Here is a 16,073-nt window from a genome sequence, read left to right as displayed (position 1 = left end):
CCTCTTGTTCTCTCCACTGCACTGGCCAAGTTCCATGCTTCTTGACTTTCACTGCCCACTTCCCTTTCCTGTCTCCTAGTAGAACACTTTCTTTACACTATGTATGGGTGAGTTTACAATTGGCAGTGTAATCCTGTCTTGTGGGATTTTCCCCCCTCTAATTCTCCATAGAAGTGAACAGAATGATAACAACAAATGATACTGTATATGTGCACTTTGAAGTGTATCTTTCTTAACACAAACAACAGAATTGGCAAAATAAAGAAAGAGTTATAGAGACTTGCTCAGACTCATGTGTCCCAAACGGAGGTTTTTGGTTGCAGTTGCTGGCTTCTTTGTTTGAGAGTTCTTTCTTTCTTGGCTGTGGCTGTGAGATACAGTCTGCTGTTGTTTCTGCTCCCTCTTCTTGAATTCTAAAAACAATAAATATAGGCTTAGCACACAACCAGCACACAGGAGCTTTCCAGGCATGGACCTTCTTGTACAGGCCTCTGGATCCTCTGAGGATTGTGCCTGGTGTTGTTGTTGTTTTGGTGGTTTTTTACTATATATGGTAGTCCCTATTCAACTCGCCTCCCCCTACTGGATAAGCCTATATTACCTAATGTTTTCACCCTTAACCCCCCCCCCTTTAAACCATCTAATCTAGTGGACATCACCATCCCTTGTAGTAATGAATTCTGTTTCACTCTTAGGAGATGAGTAGGGCCTCAAAAAGACTCAAAATATTTGCATTTAGGACCAAGACAATAGAGCATTTGCACTGGCCCACTTTGATGTATTGCCCTCGGCGGTTCTATATGGTAGACATGGTCAGGTCTCCAGTTCTGAATGCTACTGTCCATGTGCTGCAAAGGCCATAGAGGATGTGGGTCATGTTTTATTATACTGCAATTTTTATAGGGACTAGTGAGAGTTGTTCATTTTACCACTGATTAAGGATATATCAGGCAGAGAAGATGAAGCATATTTCTTTTGTCAAATCTTCAAGCCAATATTACTTACCATGTGGCTAAGTTTGATTTAATAGCAATGAATGTATGACATCACCTGATAACCAATGTAGTGGAATCATTCACTGTGTCATTGAATACATGTAAAACTATACTGATGCTATTATAATTGGTGTGACATTATGTTGTTTCCTTCATGTTTCTGTACTGGTCAAAGACTGTAATAAAGTTTATCTATCTATGTTTCAGGCTCTCTCCCCTCCATCTGCTTTGTTGGGCTTTGCAGCTCCTCTCAGCTAAGCAGAGATGCCCTTTTCCCTAAAAGGGACAACTTCTTCCAAGATTGCTTTACCTCTATTCAGAGCGTTGCCTAGTCAACCACATACTGGCTGGGATCTTGGTGTCCCCCATCATGTTCCTCTGCCCTCAGCTTTAGAATGTAGTCCTTGATATGAGAATGTGAAACACACCAATTTTTGCATTATACGGAAAACAAAATCCCTCAATACAACAGTTAAAAGATGGTTTATAGGAATTTTTTGGGCAAAATGAAGAAAGCATTGGGATTGGCAGTGTTCTGTTGGGGGAAAGACAGGAACCGCAGGGGAAAGGACTGGGTGATGGCTCCCCTTGGCCGTGAGTTCCTGGCCCCTGCTCATTGGGGGAAACACAGGCAAGCTGGCAGGGGAAAGACGGGGGCTGGATAATAGCTGCTTTTTGGTCATGGTGGTGATTGTCTTATTGGCCCCTGCTCAGGCAACGGGGAAAACAGTGAATGTGTCTGCAGTCACAGCAGGGATCAGCTGGACCTGCCTGGGGGCTGGAGCTTCACAGGCCAGATCTGTTCCTCAGACTGGGAGTTTGACATCCCTATTCTAGGTGGTTATTTCTTAGAGACAGGTTAGTAGAGCTGAATGACTTCTTCCCATTCATCAGTTGGCCAGATCCCACTGGACTGTACATTGGCTGGCGAGGTCTTCCAATCTCATCAGTTCACAGGTATCTTCCAACCTTTTCCATAGCTTCAATGTTCTGGAGGGTTTCACCTGGTACACATACCCTGAGTTCTCTGAACTTGGTCCAACAGAGTGTGAATTGGAAAAACAGGGACCTGAGTAACAGAAAGTACAGGAGGGTTAACAGAATGCAGGCTTTAAAAAAAAAAAAAGCCTTGCCACTCTCTGGAGAACAACTTCTTGCTATGTGGAATAACTGCATACAGACAGCACTCTGTGTACATTAAAGAAACCTGCACTAACAGCCTACATTCGGCAACAAACAAGGTTGATTTCTGTGATGGGATAAATTATAACTACTTCCCATTGTTCCTCTCACTTGGAATCATCAACACACTTTGAAGCACTTTTTCAAAATCCGAACAGCTCAACATTGGCTTTTTGTTTAAAAGATAGGCAGAAAGCTGAGCTTCTTGAAGCCGAAGTCTGTAACCTGATTCTGAAGACATCTTTGAACTCCAGAATTGCTCTACATCACCCCAATATTCTTAAAATTTGGCCAGAATTGAAGAGAGTTAATATGTTTAGATTGTGAGCCCTTTGGGGACAGTAAGCCATTTTATGCATTCTTTTCCTATATAAACCACTTTGGAAACTTTTGTGGGAAACCAGTATATAAGTAGTAGTAGTGAACAGGAATCACATGCTGCCCCAGGAATGTTGACAGCAGTAGAATGCCATCCATTCTCAGGCAGTCCAAGCTCCACATGATTGACTCTTCCAACAGAATTAACACTTCCTTGTGAATAGCATTTGTATGTCTGAGGGCAAGTTTGATTCCAGCATTTGAAAAATTACAGGGAGTGTGGTATTATAGACAGTGAGGCGGGTCTCACAATCAATGAGACTCGCCTCGAGAGGGTTAGTGGGGAGAGTGGGCTTAGCCCGCTCTCCCCGCAGATAAGATGGGAGGCAGCCCTGGGTGGCCGCAGCCCTGGATTAACCATGAGACAAAACAAGCACGTGCTTAGGGCATCAAGGGAAGGGGGGCACCACAGAGTTTTCCACTTGTTATCATGCCCTTAACTCTTTCACTGAACATAAGAACATAAGAATAGCCTTGCTGGATCAGGCCCAAGGTCCATCTAGTCCAGCATCCTGTTTCACACAGTGGCCCACCAGATGCTGCTGGGTGCCTACAGGCAGGAGTTGAGGGCATGCCCTTCCTCCTGCTGTTACTCCCCTGCAGTTGGTACCCAGAGGCATCCTGCCTTTGAGACTGGTGGCGGCCTATAGCCCTCTGACTAGTAGCCATTGATGGACCTCTCCTCCATGAAGTTATCCAAACCCCTCTTAAAGACATCCAGGTTGTTGACTGTCACCACATCTTGTGGCAGAGAATTCCACAAGTTGATTATGTGTTGTGTGAAAAAGTACTTCCGTTTGTTGGTCCTAGATTTCCTGGCAATCAATTTCATGGGACGAACCCTGGTTCTAGTGTTCTGTGAGGGGGAGAAGAATTTCTCTCCATCCACTTTGTCCACTCTATGCATGATTTTATAGACCTCTTTCATGTCTCCCCACAGTCGTCTTTTTTCTAAATAACCCCAGGTGTTGTAGCCTTGCCTCATAAGAAACATGCTCTAGGCCCCTGATCATCTTGGTTGGCCTTTTTCACAGCTGCTGCAGATTGAGTCGACACTTTCAACAAGCAGTCCACCACAACCCCAAGATCCCTCTCCTGGTCAGTCACCAACAGCTCAGATCCCATCAGGGTATACTTGAAGTTGGGTTTTTTGTCCCAATGTGCATCACTTTACACTTGCCAACATTGAACCACATTTGCCATTTTGTTGCCCACTCACCCAGTTTTGAGAGATTCTTTTGGAGCTCCTCACAATCCATTTTCAATTTCACAACCCAAAAGAGTTTGATATCATCTGCAAATTTGGCCACCTCACTGCTTACCCCTACTTCTAGATCATTTATTTATTTATTTATTTATTTATTTATTTATTTATTGTTGCATTTATATACTGCCTTTCATTAAAAGACAACCCCAAGGCGGTTTACAAAAGTTAAAACATACAATAAAAAGACAATAAAAATATTAAGCTAAAAAAATATAAAAACAAACCAAATTTAATATCTATAAAATACAAGCATAAAAAACAATACAACAGGTGAAAACACACAGAAGCAGCAGGAAAAACGATTATGTAAAAGCCTGGGTAAAAAGCCAAATTTTAACAAGCTTTCTAAAAGCCGTGATGGAGTCCGAGGAGCGAATGGCTTCCCTGACTGGGAAAGCATTCCAAAGTCTGGGGGCAGCAACAGAGAAGGCTCTGTCCCGAGTGCACAACAGCCAGGCCTCTCTCATTGTTGGCACCCGGAGCAGGGCCCCCTCTTCTGGACAGTGGACTTGTCTCTTCATGTTTTCTGCTGCTGCTCTCAGGCAATTACAGGGTGGGGAGAGGTTCGCTGGATGTGGGGAAGTGGGAAGGCAATGGAGTTGGGAAAGGGGGGCAGCTGAAGCAACTTAAGTGGACGCTTCTGTTTGCTGCTGCTCAAAAGGCGGGGGTGCTATTGTGGGCCATCATATTTATATTGCTTTTGTTGAAAAGCAATATATTAATATGTGTCATATTCGTATTGTGGGGAGTTGGGAGGAGTTGTGGGGTGGGAGACAAGCAGCAAGACCAGTGGACTGGTTTTTTCTATGGTGTTCAGGCAAGCAAGAGGATTGCTGGATGTGGGGAGGCAGAGAGTTAGCCCAAGCAAAATAAGTGGACTCTTCTGTTTGCTGCTGCTCCAAAGAGGCTTTGCGGAGGGTGGGGGGTTGTTGCTGTGGGGAGGTGGGAGGAAATTCAAAGCTGTGTTTTGCTGCAGAAACAACTAATTTCCCACACATAGCTTTGTAGGATTGTGGCCGAAATCTTTAGCAATTCATCTTGTATGAAAAACAAAGAGGATTGTGGTGCCTAAAGGGTACACTATCGATGTATTAAGGCATGATGGAGAGACACACCTCTACAGGCCACTAAGCGCTCCCCCCTCCCTCCCCCCGTCTCTTTCTCACTCTCTCTCATATTCACATGCACACACCTGAACCGCTTCTCAAAAAAACACCACAAGAAAAGAGTCCACATCCCATACAAAAATGAAGCCTGGCAGTGCAGGTTATATGAAATTCTGTTGCACAAGTAGCCCTGGCCTGAATACAACTGGCCATTGTATCCACAGAACAGATATTCCGCTCTGGCCGGTGGGCTTCTCAGGGGCATCTGGTGGGCTACTGTGTGAAACAGGATGCTGGACTAGATGGGCCTCCTTGGGCCTGACCCAGCAGGGCGGTTCTTCTTCTATTTTGATGTCGGAATACAATCCTCATTGCAGTGGTGTACCGGGGAAATAGAACCATGGTGGAAATTTGTCGTTTGAAAGACAAATGGCCAGATGGATTCTTACACAGACCGAACATTTGTGAAAAGGAGAGCAATGAAACATTCATATGATTAAGAATGAAACTTAGCATCAATGTTCATGACATGTGATTAGACATGTCTTTTCTTAGATGTCTAAATTTATATCCCGCTCTTCCTCCAAGGGGCAGTGTATATGCTTACCTTATTTATCCTCACAACAAGCCTGTGAGGCGGGTTAGGCTGAGAGAAAAGTCACTGGCTTTTCAGTCTTGTCAGGGACAAGTCAGTGCTGGCCAGTGAGTTAAGAGTTGTTGTTGTTCTTCGTGACTTAAGATCTAGTTTGGAGCTAGAGATGGTTATGAATAGCAGCAGGGAAGTGAGAGAGCCATGCCTGGATTCCTGTCCCTGTTTTATTTTTAATGTTTGGTTAATAGGTGCAATAAAAAGGCTGAAATTGTTTGTTTGTTTGTTTGTTTGTTTGTTTGTTTGTTTGTTTTCGCAGTCACACAGGTGTTATTGACTGGTTTGTTTTATCCGGACATCAAATCCTTCCCAAGGACCTGGGGTTTCTGAATTTTATTGTCAATGTTGTTGCTGTTTTTATAGATATCATCACAGAATATAGGCTGTTCCCAGTAAAGTTGCTTTTTGTAATTGGCTGATGGTGATTTCTGTGGCCCCTATGGTGTTGAGGTGCTCTTCAAGGTTTTTTGGAACGGCACCCAGGGCGCCAATTACCACTGGGATTACTTTGGTCTTTTTCTGCCACAGCCTTTCAATTTCAATTTGTAGATCTTTGTATTTGGTGATTTTTTTCTATTTCTTTTTCTTCTATTCTGCTATCCCCTGGTATTGCTATGTCGATTATTTTGACGTTTTTCTTTCTTCTTGACTACAGTTATATCTGGTGTATTGTGTGGCAGATGTTTGTCTTTGTAGTCGGAAGTCCCATAATATTTTTACATCTTCATCTTCTACCACTTTTTCAATGTTATGGTCCCACCAATTTTTGGCTACAGGTAGCTTGTATTTTTTGCAGATGTTCCAGTGTATCATCCCTGCTACCTTGTCATGCCTTTGTTTGTAGTCAGTCTGTGTGATCTTTTTACAAGAGCTGATTAGGTGGTCCACTGTTTCATCTGCTTCTTTACAATGACAGCACTTGCTGTTTGTTGTTGGTTTTTCTACTTTTGCTCTTATTGCATTTGTTCTTAGTGCCTGTTCTTGTGCAGCCAGTATTAAACCCTCTGTTTCTTTTCTCAAGTTGCCATTCTTAAGCCATTGCCAGATCTTGGTGATTTCTGATTTTCCACTTATATTGTGCAAATATTAACCATGCAGTGGCTTATTTTTCCATTTTTCTGCTCGGTTCTTGACTTGTTCTTTCTTGTAGGCCTGCTTTCTTTCATTGGTGTTGAATAGTTTCTCATTATTGACCATTTTAACCATCTTGAAGACTGACCATTCTTCTTCACTGTCCTTGATAATGAACTGTGTACTCCACATGCTCATTGCATTTTTTATAAATGTTTGAATGTTTTTGCTGACACCAGTTGTTTCTAAATATTTTAGTATCCATGTGTGAGGCAATGAGTTGAAGGCTTTCTTGTAGTCAGTCCATGCAACACTTAGATTTGTTTTTCTTCTCTTGCAATTTTCTAAAATCATTTTGTCAATCAGCAGCTGGTCTTTTGTGCCTCTGGTGTTCGGGCAATTTCCTTTCTGTTCAACTGGAAGCTGTTTGTTAGTTAATAAGTGTTACATTACTTCATCTGCTATTATTCCAGTTAATAATTTGAACATGGTTGGCAGGCAGGTTATCGGTATATAATTACTTGGAACTGCACCTTTTGCTGGGTCTTTCACTATGAGATGAGTTTTCCCAGTTGTTATCCATTGTTCAATATCACCTCCTTGCAAAATGTGATTGAACTGTTTAGATAGTTGTTTATGAGAGCTTGTTAGGTGTTTAAGCCAAAAGCCATGCAGTTCATCGTCGCCTGGCACAGGCCAATTTTTAATTTTCTTTGCTCTTTCACTTATTAATTCTGGTGTTATTATTACATCTTGCAGATGCTACATCTGAATTTGTCAACTCTGCACATGTATTCTCTGTACCAGTTTGAGAGAGAAGTCTTTAGTGGATTTGAAGAGATGTAGAGATGCAAGAATCTAATTAAAAGAATGTCGACACCCCCTGTCCCCAACAGCAAGCAATTTTAAAGGCTATTTCACTACACATATTCATCACTTGATGCAGCTGTGATGTGGCTTTTTACTTCAATCTGGCAGCATTGAGAGAGGCCTCATCAGGGTACATCTAAAAGAGAGGGGAAGAGAGGGGATTTCTGTCAATTTGTTATTTATTTATTTATTTGAAACATTTGATATACTGCCCACCCCATAGACTCTGGGCGGTGCACAAAAACATGCAAGCAAGACAAGATTAAACATGACATTCTGAATTAAAAACAAAAGTAACTAACCAAAAGCAAATAGGTCAACTACAGGGCAAAAACCTGGCAAAAAAGAAAAGTCTTCAATAGAGATTTGAAGATCAGTAAGGAAGGGGCTAAATGAATCTGGAGGGGAAAAGATTCCCTTTAAAAAGCTGCTTCTTACTGCCTCTCTGTGATAGATTTTGATTTTTGAAACTCTCTGGAAGGGTTGTAAAAGTTGTAAAAACCACATTTACAAGATACAGTCAACTGGAGGACACATCTTGGACAATTCCCTGCACCAACCTTTGTTTAGCTGTTGTGCTGTGGACACAAGTTATTTTTCTTATGCTTTTTCTTATGAAAAGCATATCTCTCAACCTACAAAACAAAACAGGCTTCTCTGGCTTATATCAAATGGCTATTCAATCATTCCCACTCTCTCCTTTCTGATTCTCATACATTTATCAAACTCCTCCTCCTTGTTAAAATCTTCTAAGACAAGGTTGTCTGAAGAGAAGAGAAAAAACTTGATTTTCTTATTTGAATTGACTTTGATAAGAGGGAAGGAGGGACTCGTGCATATAGGTTACCTTGGATGCTGCTCTTTATTTCTTTTGGCAAAGGATCCTTCAGTGTTGTCATCTGTAGAAATAGAGATGCATTTTATTTATTCAATATCTGGACTCCCCCCCCCATCTCTATGAGTATCAAAAGGCAGCCCCAGGGTGACCAGAGACCAATAGGAGGTCTTCTTCTGAACCTGGAACCTGACAGGGGTCCCAGAGGATTTTGAAGAATAGCCAAGTCATGTCCACAGAGGGGGACTTACATCAAAACTTGGCAGGCTGGCAGCATGGCTCAGAATGCAGTTGCAGGCTTCCTGGCCCAGAGCCTTCAGTTGGGGCTCCTTAGCACTGATGTACCTGCAGAGCTCCTGTGGGTTGAAAGAGCAGCTCAGTCATTGCACTGGCCTATATAATCCCTGGCCATGCGACTGAGAGCTAAGCCCGGAAGGAATTGGCCCCATTACAGGAATATCAATTGACTGACGGCCCAAACAATTTTAAGGGTGATCTCTTCCTGTACAAACTTCTCCCAAAATTAAGTTTAAAAGATCATAAATATTTGTGAAGTGTTGTTTATTGGATTGATGTTTTTCTCCTTCTTCTCAGCCAGTTTCCTTTTAACTGGGAAGTGGCATAGAAATACTCTAAATCAACAAAGAGAATGGGGTCTGCTGCTTCTTTCTTTCAGACCAGGTGCAGATGTCTGAAAGGATGAAGACAGAAGCCCCATTCACACCTGATGTTCAACACTTGGACAATGAGTGGACAGTGCACAGGTGCAGAACCGTACACAAGAACAGCTATACATATAGGCTGTGGAAGGCAGGCACTGCAAGAAACTTCCCATCTGGACCATGCCTTGGAGGGGCCTCCACCAAGGTGCACTTTTTAAAGGAATGCAACTACAGTCATGCACACAAAATCACGTCCAAGTGTTCAGACACCTATACACATGTACTCCCTAATGTCCGAATAGGGCACATTACTCATCAAATTGCACATTACACATTAAATTGCACTTACCTTCAAGATGCTGGCCAAGTTGTGAGCCGAGGGGGCCTCCTCCAGCTACCCCCTAAGCATCCTTTGGAGACAGTGAAAGGTCTCATTCTAGGGGGAAGAGAGAAGATCAGTCATGAGTAGGAAAGACAACCTGTCTTAAGAACACAATACTGAAAAAGCACTCATACTTATGGCAGTATCGTGTTTGATTCCAGTTGGGGCGAGAAAAAACCAGGATATTTGGAAGTTGGAAAGGCCACTCACAATGATCCTGGAAGAAAAGCTTGCACGTTATATCTCAGAAATGTAAGGAAGAACCTCTGCAGGCAGTCAAACCATTTCAAGGATCCCAGGAGCAGAAGCAGCAGGAGTCTGTGCCACAGGAGGAAAAAGCTCAAGGAGAACTTACCTGGGTCCCTGGCTCCAGGTAGTTGGCCCCGGACACCGCCACGTGCAGCACTGCCGACCGGAGCGCTTGGGGCAACGGCGTCTTCATTTTCCTGGAAGTGGGGAGAGGGGAATATAAGATTTCATAGTGTGAGCAGGGCTGGTGATTCAGCCAAGGGAAGCTCATGTAGAGAAGAGGAACAGGGCAACTAAGCAAGCGTAAAAACGGTTGTTCTGTGATAGTTTCTCCTCTTTTTTCAAAAATGACCAATCCATGCCTCGGGAGGCCCTGTTGCAGGTAAGGCTACCTCTAGCCTTATCTACCTCTAGCCTTATAACTTAAGAAGATTTTACAAAACCCCTTAGAATTCATTGTCATCTTTTTAAAAGGGGCAGATCCAGTTACAGATCTTGTCTAGTTTGCCACTGCCCTTTCCTGACACAGACCCCTCCGATTTAATCCCTAATCACTATGAGTCTACCTGAGCAGTGTCACGGTGTCCAGGGTTTTCCTGAAGAAGGAGCCAGGGTCCGGATGCGCTGTAACATCCTCCATTATCTCCTGGGAGAAGGTAAAGAGCAGAGGAGAGTTGATCAGTACCCATGGACTTCATTGGGATAGCTCCAACAACAACATTTTCACACTGTTTTTCAACAGAGGTTTCCAAAGTGGTTTACATAGAGAAAACGGCTTTCACAGCCATCACCTTGTCGAATTCCACTGGATACTCCCACCAGGACTCAGCGTCATGCACTCTCTCCACAATGGAATTCAGCAAGGTTGTCCACCAGAGGATGACCTGAAAATTAGAAGCATTGAGTGGTTAGTGATGGATGGACTTCTCTGTGACTTCCTGGAAATGGACCAGACACCCATCCTTTGTGGGTTGCTTCAAGTCCTTTCTTGAGAACCCACCCCCTCCATGGATTATTCTGCTGCTTCTCGGGGAGACTGCAGCAGAACTGGGAAAGGGATCAGAGCAGAGGGTGGGTGCTCCCAGATCCCCTATGGGGCAAATGCCTCTCACAGAAATGACCTGGGCTCTGTGGAGGGCTGCCCTTTACTCCATGATACCCTACCTTATCTCGTTCTCTTATCTTCTCTGCTGCAGGGCTCAATTCTGGAAGGGAAGAAGACATTCAGGCCCCTCAATTTTAAATGAAGGTCCACAAATCTGCCAGTTTGCTAAGCAATAGCTATCCCACCCTCCTCAAACAGTCACCCCCAGTCCCAACCATTCCCCAGGAGCCTGGGGCACCTCCTCACCGATGGTGACTCCCGAAGATGCCTGGGAGCCCCCTTGTGGAGTTGGCGGAGGAACCGGAGTTGGCGGAGGAGCCACAGTTGGAGGAGGAGCCAGAGTGGGCTCAATCCGGTTCCTCCTCTGCCAGAACCTCCATCTGGGGGGCTTGCCAGTGATGGAGTCACATGAGGGGGAGGCTTGAAACAGCTCCCTGCAGCAGCTGCAGGCCCTTCGCAACCTTGCAGAGAGCGGAGAGAAGGTGAGCAAGAGACATTTAAGCAGACATTTGGAGGAGAGGGGGCCAATGGGACAGGGAAGGATTGCAGAACAGCCGGGGCAGCAAGACAAGTAGTCTAATATGTTTCCAGCTATTGCATTGTCTTCTTTCCGGCTGAGGAATTAAGTAGAGACAGCTGCCAAAATGCATTGGTGCAGAGACATTGTGTGCGGTTCTGCTCAACCCAATGCACCAAGCTTATGTTAACGCTTGGAAAGGTATAGTAAAGGACCATGAAAGAGCTCAGGGGTGCAGCTCCTTCCCGGAAGGGAAAAGGTGGAGGCAACTGGGACCTTTTCATTTAGAAAGAAGAAAAGAATGGGGGCGGGGATGACAGAGGTGCACCTACCAATTGGGTTAATGGTTAGACTAGTCCTCCCAGAACACCAACTGGTAGACCAGCTCTCCCCACATTGAATTTTATCTTACAGTCTTCACGCTTGATGAGAGATTATGGGACCCATGTTGGAAATCGGACTGCATAAGCATCAATTCTCAGCACTCATAGATTAGGAACAGAGGCAGAGAGTGTAGGACTGTCCCCTTGTTCGCTTGCTCTGTCCATCTCTGAGTTTCATCTGATGGGCTGACACTCCTGGTACACTCCCTTTTTCCTTCCTTCCTTCCCTCCCTCCCCATGAGCTAGTTAGTACAGGGTGCAGGCTTTCTATCTAAGTTTGTAACTTCTTTGAAACAAACCCTTGCTGTTTTAGACTTTAAAAACCACTCATCTCCAGACCTCCTCTCTGAGCTCTGTTCTCATCCAACTGCTAAATGAGGGGTGGATTCAAATTCTCCCCTAGAATTGGGACATCTGTGGAGCACATCACAATAGGCGTCTTCACAGCTGTTGCCCTTCCTAATTGGGTGGGCAGGGGACTCTAGTCAGACCTGGCCCAGGAACAGAGGGAGACAGGCAAAGCTGTTATGGAATCCTACTTACTTTGCAAAGAAGTCTTACCTCATCTTCTCCCCCATTTCCTTCCCTATCTAACTCTTCGCCCCTGACTAACTATCCCTCCTGTTACTAAAAGCTGACTATCCCTCCCTCCCCCCCAGACCCCTCCCCAAACCACCCCAAACAAACAAACAACAAACAACAATATAACACTAACACTAACTGTAACACTGAATAAATAAATAAATTGATAAATAAATGGATGGATGAATAAATAGATGGATAAATGGATGGATGGATGGATGGATGGATGGATGGATGGATGAATGAATGAATGAATAAATAAATAAATAAATTTGACAAACAGAAACGAACTCTCGAACACTCTCTCTCCTCTCTATCTCTCCAGCTCCTCTCCACCTTGCCTCCTCCCTCCTCGCCTAACTCACCCACAAAGAGCAGCTGAGCCCCGGAAGTGTCATAAAAGAGGATGTGTCACGAGCCTCAGCAATGGCCATTCGTCCTCTTGCCTGTAGAGGTTGCTTCAGGACTTGGGGGCATCTCCTGCCAACTGGGCAAGGGGACCCCAAGTGGAGGGCAAAGTGGGGATTCTCTTCATGGAGCAGGGGAGGGGAGCACTTGGCTCTTTCTACCCCCTGCACAGCAACCCTCCAGTGATGTTTGCTGGTGTCTATTTTATGTTTCTTTTTAGATTGTTCTCTCGCTTTGGGGACTGGGAATCCATCTTTCTTTCTTTTGTATTACTCTTTCTTTCTTCTTATTATTACCTTTCTTTATTATTATTACATAAACTGTTTTGGAAACTTGTGTCAAAATGTGGAATATATGTAGTAGTAGTAGTAGTAGTAGTAGTAGTAGTAGTAGTAATGGTTCTTTCAAACCTCACCCTTCATGTTCTTCTATCTGTTTGAGAAATCAGAGGGCTCTCTTGCCCACCCTGTTTAAAGAGACACCACCACCACCGCAGGCCCCTCAGAGCAGACACCCACACCTCCATCCGCTGCCATTCATCCAAACAGCTACCTTTGTGGCTGGGGTCTGCTCTTGTTTCTGCAAGACACAAAGACTACTTCCTTCAGTGCCATCTTGACACCCATTCACATCTACTGGGACACACATCTGTTAGCTTTCTCCCCCCTCCCCCTCCCCCCCACGGGCTCTGTCCTCTGCTCTTTCCAGAGTGTGGCAATGCTCTCATGTGCCCACCAGGAGGCAGTGTAGAGCAGGTTGGTGGCTGCTGCTAGATTCCCATAGGGGTAAGGTTCCGTTCTCTATAGGTTAGAACGGAACCCCACGAATAACGAGGGTCACCTCTAAAAAAAACCCCAACACAGTAGCAAATGGTTCTGCTTAAGCATTAAGACTGTTCCCCTCAGGCTCTTGAGATGTTAACTTTCCCCATGATTACAGATATGGCTAGCATACCAAGAACCATTGCCACTCATTTAGTGAGAGCAGATGACTGTTCCTTTTGATTTCTATGGGGGAAGTCTACAGGGTTCCAGAACTTTCTTTATTCATTTATCATCTGTATATACCACCCTACATAAAATCTCTGGGCAGTGTACAATTAAAACCCAACAACTATCCATCATATAAAACAAATTAAATCAACCATCAATAAAACTTGGACGCACTTAGGGTTGAGTCTTTGGGGTAGGTTTTGATAGTGCATTGAAGAAAGTAAGCAGTAAACTTTATTTCGGTCGTAGACCAGCAATACAACAATATTAAAATAATAATGATAATAACAATAATAAGATGGTAATATAAAATCAGACTACATTTATACGCATTTGGCATATTATATAACAATATTTGGCCACGATATGAATAACATCCGGATTAGGATTAGTGAGCAAATAGTTTAAATTGAAGAAAGTAATACGCTGCATTCCTTCAGAACTGCCTCGAAGAGCTAGTGGATTCCTCCTGTTTTCTTTCTCTCCTCCTCCTCCTCCTCTTCCTGTCACTTCCTGAATGCTGTAACCTCCTTCGTCTATAGTGCCACAGCTGCCTGTGTTGCTTGCAATTGCAAAGGAGCCTTCACAATGCAGCCTAGAATAGCCACTTTCCTTGTTCTAAGGAGGCACTGTCTTAAACAATTCATACACCAACTAGAGTGTGTCAGATAAGATGAAGAAAAGTAATTTAATCTCTCTCCCCACCCCGACCAATCTTACTTTTTAAAAAAAAAAAATCTTGTTGAATTTTTTTTACCTGGCTTCAATGCTGCTCTTACATTTATTTCTCCTTTCAGCAACCTCTTGCTTCTTTTTTGCGTTTGATTCACAGGCTGCCATTTTATGAAGTGTTTCCTACTTTTGCAGTTCAGCCTGACAAAGATTTTTTAAAAATCTGGAGTTCTACAAACTTTTTTTTTAAAAGAAGTGTGTTTAGTGTTTTGGTGGGAAGTAATTCATAAATGAAGAGATGTTTCAAGTGTAAGGCAGACATCCAACACAGACATATTTCGTGCAGCTAAAGGTCTTTGTCTAGAAGCATGATTTCTATCCTGTTTTTTCAATAAAATATTCTCAAGCTGGGGCGTGGCTACAATTGAACAATGGGGGACAAAGGTCCCTGAAGCCCAGGGGGAGAGGGACCCACCGGCCTTGGTGACAGCTTGTCCTTTGCTTTCCTGCTCATGCCTCTCTGAAGAAGAGGGGGGTGGGGTAGGGGCAGGGGCAGGGGCCCATCTTCACTTTTTAGCCAGGGCCCTCTTCAATTTGCCATGCCCCTGTTCACAGGGCAACTGGATTTTGCATCTCATTCTCAAACGAATTATTGCACGACGTTTTTCTTCATCTGAACTTGATATATCCAGCAGCATAGACAGAATTTTATAGCATAATATGTTGTGTCAATGGAGCAGCTTCTTTCTCGAGTAGATTGAGGTAAGTGAAGCTGTGGCAGTGTAGTCTCTGATGGTATATACAGTTCCTACTAACATCCCTCCCTCCCTCCCTCCCTCTCCGCATCCCTAAAAACATCAGTGTCTCCAGTGCAGCACAGAAGAGGTTCTCCTAGGTTTCCTTTGCCTAGCAATTCCTGCTGCGATCAGCATGAGCAAACGACCATACATTACAGACGATTTGGAGAATAATTCACCCGAGTCCACCCCACAACAGAGATGAAAGTTCATACATCTCCTCATCCCAGCATTTGTTCCACAAATTTTGTGTGTGTGTGTGTGTGTGTGTGTGTGGGTACTTTAATATTTGGAATGCATGTAGAGGGGTAGTTAGGAACTGTGGCGGTGTTAACTAACAGGTTACTATCTACTTGGTAGATGATAGACAATTTTGTACATACCAAGGAGGAGAAAACTTTATAGTTCCAAGAAGCTTTATTGAATGCTGCAGAGTTAACAAAGTGGCCATCTAGGGCACAGTTTCTCAATGGCTGATCCGCGGACCGGTTCCAGTCCACGACGAGTTGAGTGCCGGTCCGCGACTTGAGGAATTTCCCCCACCCTCCGCTGCAAAGCTCCATGTTTTTTAAAAAAGCTATTCCAATTCCAGCCGCTTCGCGGCCGAGCAGATGGCCATGGGTGTGTGTGAGCTGTCCAGTGGTCCTTCTACCCGGCTCCCCTGGCGGCGGGCGGTGGATACCAGAGCGACGCCGTGGCCTTCCCTCCAGCCCGGCGTCGCTTCCCAATTTCGAGTCTGGCAGTTAATACAGTTCACTGCGCAGGCATGCCTCGCAGCGGGAGTGACACCGTGGCCTGCCCTGCAGCCCGGCGTCACTTTCCCAATTGCAAAGCGCCCGTGTATTCTGTGAGGCTTACTTGGCTCAGGTCAGCAGTTGGGCGGGAGCTGAGAAAGGGAAGGTGGAGCGGGAAGTCTGGACGCAGCAGCAGTAGTGACGAGGCTGGCACGATGAGATGGTGTTGCGTGGGGA

At 44.4% G+C, this 16,073-nt stretch overlaps 1 protein-coding gene across 1 annotated transcript; it reads right to left on the bottom strand.

The window, feature by feature from the left end:
- Positions 1 to 8,368: 8,368 nt before the first annotated feature.
- LOC128343702 (uncharacterized) lies at positions 8,369 to 14,943 on the bottom strand. Its single transcript, XM_053293138.1, has 10 exons — positions 14,904 to 14,943; positions 14,781 to 14,811; positions 10,998 to 11,212; positions 10,811 to 10,851; positions 10,438 to 10,530; positions 10,213 to 10,292; positions 9,753 to 9,843; positions 9,365 to 9,451; positions 8,605 to 8,709; positions 8,369 to 8,417 (listed from the first exon to the last, which is right to left on the bottom strand). Exons 1-8 carry the CDS (start codon positions 14,941 to 14,943, stop codon positions 9,410 to 9,412), a joined length of 633 nt encoding a protein of 210 aa, XP_053149113.1. The 3' UTR covers positions 8,369 to 8,417; positions 8,605 to 8,709; positions 9,365 to 9,409.
- Positions 14,944 to 16,073: the final 1,130 nt, after the last annotated feature.

This window comes from Hemicordylus capensis, chromosome 2, assembly GCF_027244095.1.
Source record: "Hemicordylus capensis ecotype Gifberg chromosome 2, rHemCap1.1.pri, whole genome shotgun sequence".
Classification (NCBI taxonomy): Eukaryota; Metazoa; Chordata; class Lepidosauria; order Squamata; family Cordylidae; genus Hemicordylus; species Hemicordylus capensis.
This window is presented reverse-complemented; position numbering and strand designations above follow the sequence as displayed.